At 40.4% G+C, this 2,500-nt stretch overlaps 1 protein-coding gene across 5 annotated transcripts in view; it reads right to left on the reverse strand.

Moving 5' to 3' along the window:
* Window positions 1-2,500, reverse strand: part of LOC119573310 (E3 ubiquitin-protein ligase KCMF1-like) — a 38,035-nt gene that overhangs the window by 35,478 nt on the left and 57 nt on the right. For all 5 annotated transcript variants that reach the window (XM_037920504.1, XM_037920486.1, XM_037920477.1 and 2 more), the window contains exon 1: window positions 2,342-2,500. This exon is cut by the window's right edge. In XM_037920504.1, the coding sequence (XP_037776432.1) occupies window positions 2,342-2,357 (16 nt within the window). In that variant the 5' untranslated portion in view covers window positions 2,358-2,500. The remainder of the gene's footprint in view (window positions 1-2,341) is intronic.

Consider the following 2,500-nt stretch of genomic DNA (forward strand, 5'->3'; position numbering starts at 1 on the left):
GTGAGAGTGAGAGTGAGAGTAAAGATGTAGAGTGAGAGTGAGAGTGAGGGGAGGAGGAGGAGGAGGAGAAAGAGGAGGAGGAGAGGAAAAGAGGAGGAGGAGGAGAAGAAGAGGAGGAGGAGAAGGAAGAGGAGGAGGAGAAGGAAGAGGAGGAGGAGAAGGAAGAGGAGGAGGAGAAGGAAGAGGAGGAGGAGAAGGAGAGGAGGAGGAGAAGGAAGAGGAGGAGGAGAAGGAAGAGGAGGAGGAGAAGGAAGAGGAGGAGGAGGAGGAGGAAAGAGAGGAGGAGGAGGAGAGAGGAAGAGGAGGAGGAGAAGGAAGGGGAGGAGGAGAAGGAAGAAGGAGGAGGAGAAGGAAGGGGAGGAGGAGAAGGAGAGGAGGAGGAGGAGGAGGAGGAGGAGGAGGAGAGGAGGAGGAGGAGGAGGAGGAGGAAGAGGAGGAGGAGGAGGAGGAACAACAGCATGATAATAACAATAATAGTGAGGATATTAATAAGGATAATAATAACAAAGATAGTCAAGATGATTGATGATGATAAATATACCTAAATAAATAGTGCAAAAATGCATGCAGACAGTGAGTTTAATTAACCTCTTGATCCCAGTAACATGACCATCCCGTCTTGAAAAAATCTAGCTGAGGGCTGAGGTAATCGCAATATACCATCATGAGAAGTCCAGCAAAAGGCCTGGGAGAGAGGAATGACTCCCCACACTTAAGTGAATAAAGCTCTTTGAGGGTGATTAGGTTCATAGGGCTTTTTGGAAGGTACTCGCTATAGGTAAACAAGTATGGAAATGTGCCATCCATGAGACACGTTTGGAAAAGCGCAGGCTATATCTATGCTCAGGGTCCAATTCCTGCTCGGAGTGACTGGCAGTGTTGGGGGTATTATAGAAAATTTAATATTGCACAACTAACACAATGTTACTTGTTATTTTCACTGCACAGAGTTACAGACTACCTAGAGAGACAGTCTGGAATCTGTGCAAAGAGAATAGTCTACTACCATCTTGATACAGCTTATCAAATGATAAACATAATAGACTTTTGATAATGGGGGGAAAAAAAACATTTATGTAGAATAAGAGATAAAAATGTTGCAATGGGACAGCACGGAGTCTTGACATAGAACACATTGTATGGGCCAGGCCAACAAGCCTCATAATAGGCAGAGTAGCCACTCAAGTAAGCCTACTGCCCAGATTTTGGGCAATATGTGTGCAGTGAGACCCAAGATCCAGTGGGTTAAAGCAATCACCATAAATATTTCAAAATACTCTCTAGAAATTAGAGGTTAATGCAACATTCACTAACCTAATTCCTTGAGTTTATGCTCCTCTAATCTATGGATGTTTTGGCCTCCTCACTTTCCAAATGGAAACAAAAATTGTCTAGCATACAGCTTGTAAACCTTCCCAGTGATTACTGTCAAATAAGGAACTAATCTAAGCTCTACTTTGCCGAATACAGGCTCTGGAGGTTTTTTTATATGAGTATTGAGCAAGTCCAAATCTAAACAATTTCCATTAATAATGAATATATAAATATGTATTTTAAAATCATATACTTATTATATAAACCAACACATGTAAATTCTAGAAGAAAAAAACAAGAGAGAACAAACAACTGCATTTTTACAGAACATACTAAAATTCCACTGCAAGAGATTACACAATACACCACACACAAAAGTTCTGCTCTTCTGGTGTAACATGACTAATGCCTATTGGTGGCTTCATTCAGCAAAGGAGTATACTTCTATCACAAAAGAGCTATAAATAAATGTTTGGAATGTATACAGGCCAGTCACTCAGAAATAACTACCCATATTAATAATAATATTTCATCAAAATTACAATTTGGCTCTTAAACAAGTAATATCCACACTTACATGATAACTCTAGAGTTAAATGTAATTCTAACAAAAATAAACTTTCATTTACAGACTCGGAATATTTTCACTCTTGAATAAATATAAATAACGTATTTGTTCCCCATTCATTTATGGGAAACAAAGAACTTAAGGACCTAAAACGCCATAATTTACCCATTAACACCATTACTTGTTGGTGGGAATGACCAAGGAAACGCAAATCTAAGAGATAAATAAATAAATATATAATATAAAAACGACTCGCTTATATAGGTCTACATACAGCAAAAAAATCTCCCATCCCTTCGGTATTCCCTCCTCCTTCCTCATCCTAAGCTTCGTAAATTTGAGATATAACACAGCAACGGACCAAGGAGGACGAAATAGGCCCCCAAAAGACCCCGAAAAGACAGAAAAAGACCGAAAAATGCATTCCCATTTGGCTCTCCACCAGAACCAGAACCTCACCTTCATGACGGGACATAATTCCACCAGTTTTCAGCCTCTGCTATGGTTTCTCAGGCGTTATCTGTACGCTCGGTGAATGTCACTGTTGATCATGAATGTGTCCGAGTGTCCCGCGACCATAAACAGACCGAGATTTTGAGTGAAATAAGAGAGTTTTTC

Source organism: Penaeus monodon, chromosome 1 (genome assembly GCF_015228065.2).
Source record: "Penaeus monodon isolate SGIC_2016 chromosome 1, NSTDA_Pmon_1, whole genome shotgun sequence".
NCBI lineage: Eukaryota > Metazoa > Arthropoda > Malacostraca > Decapoda > Penaeidae > Penaeus > Penaeus monodon.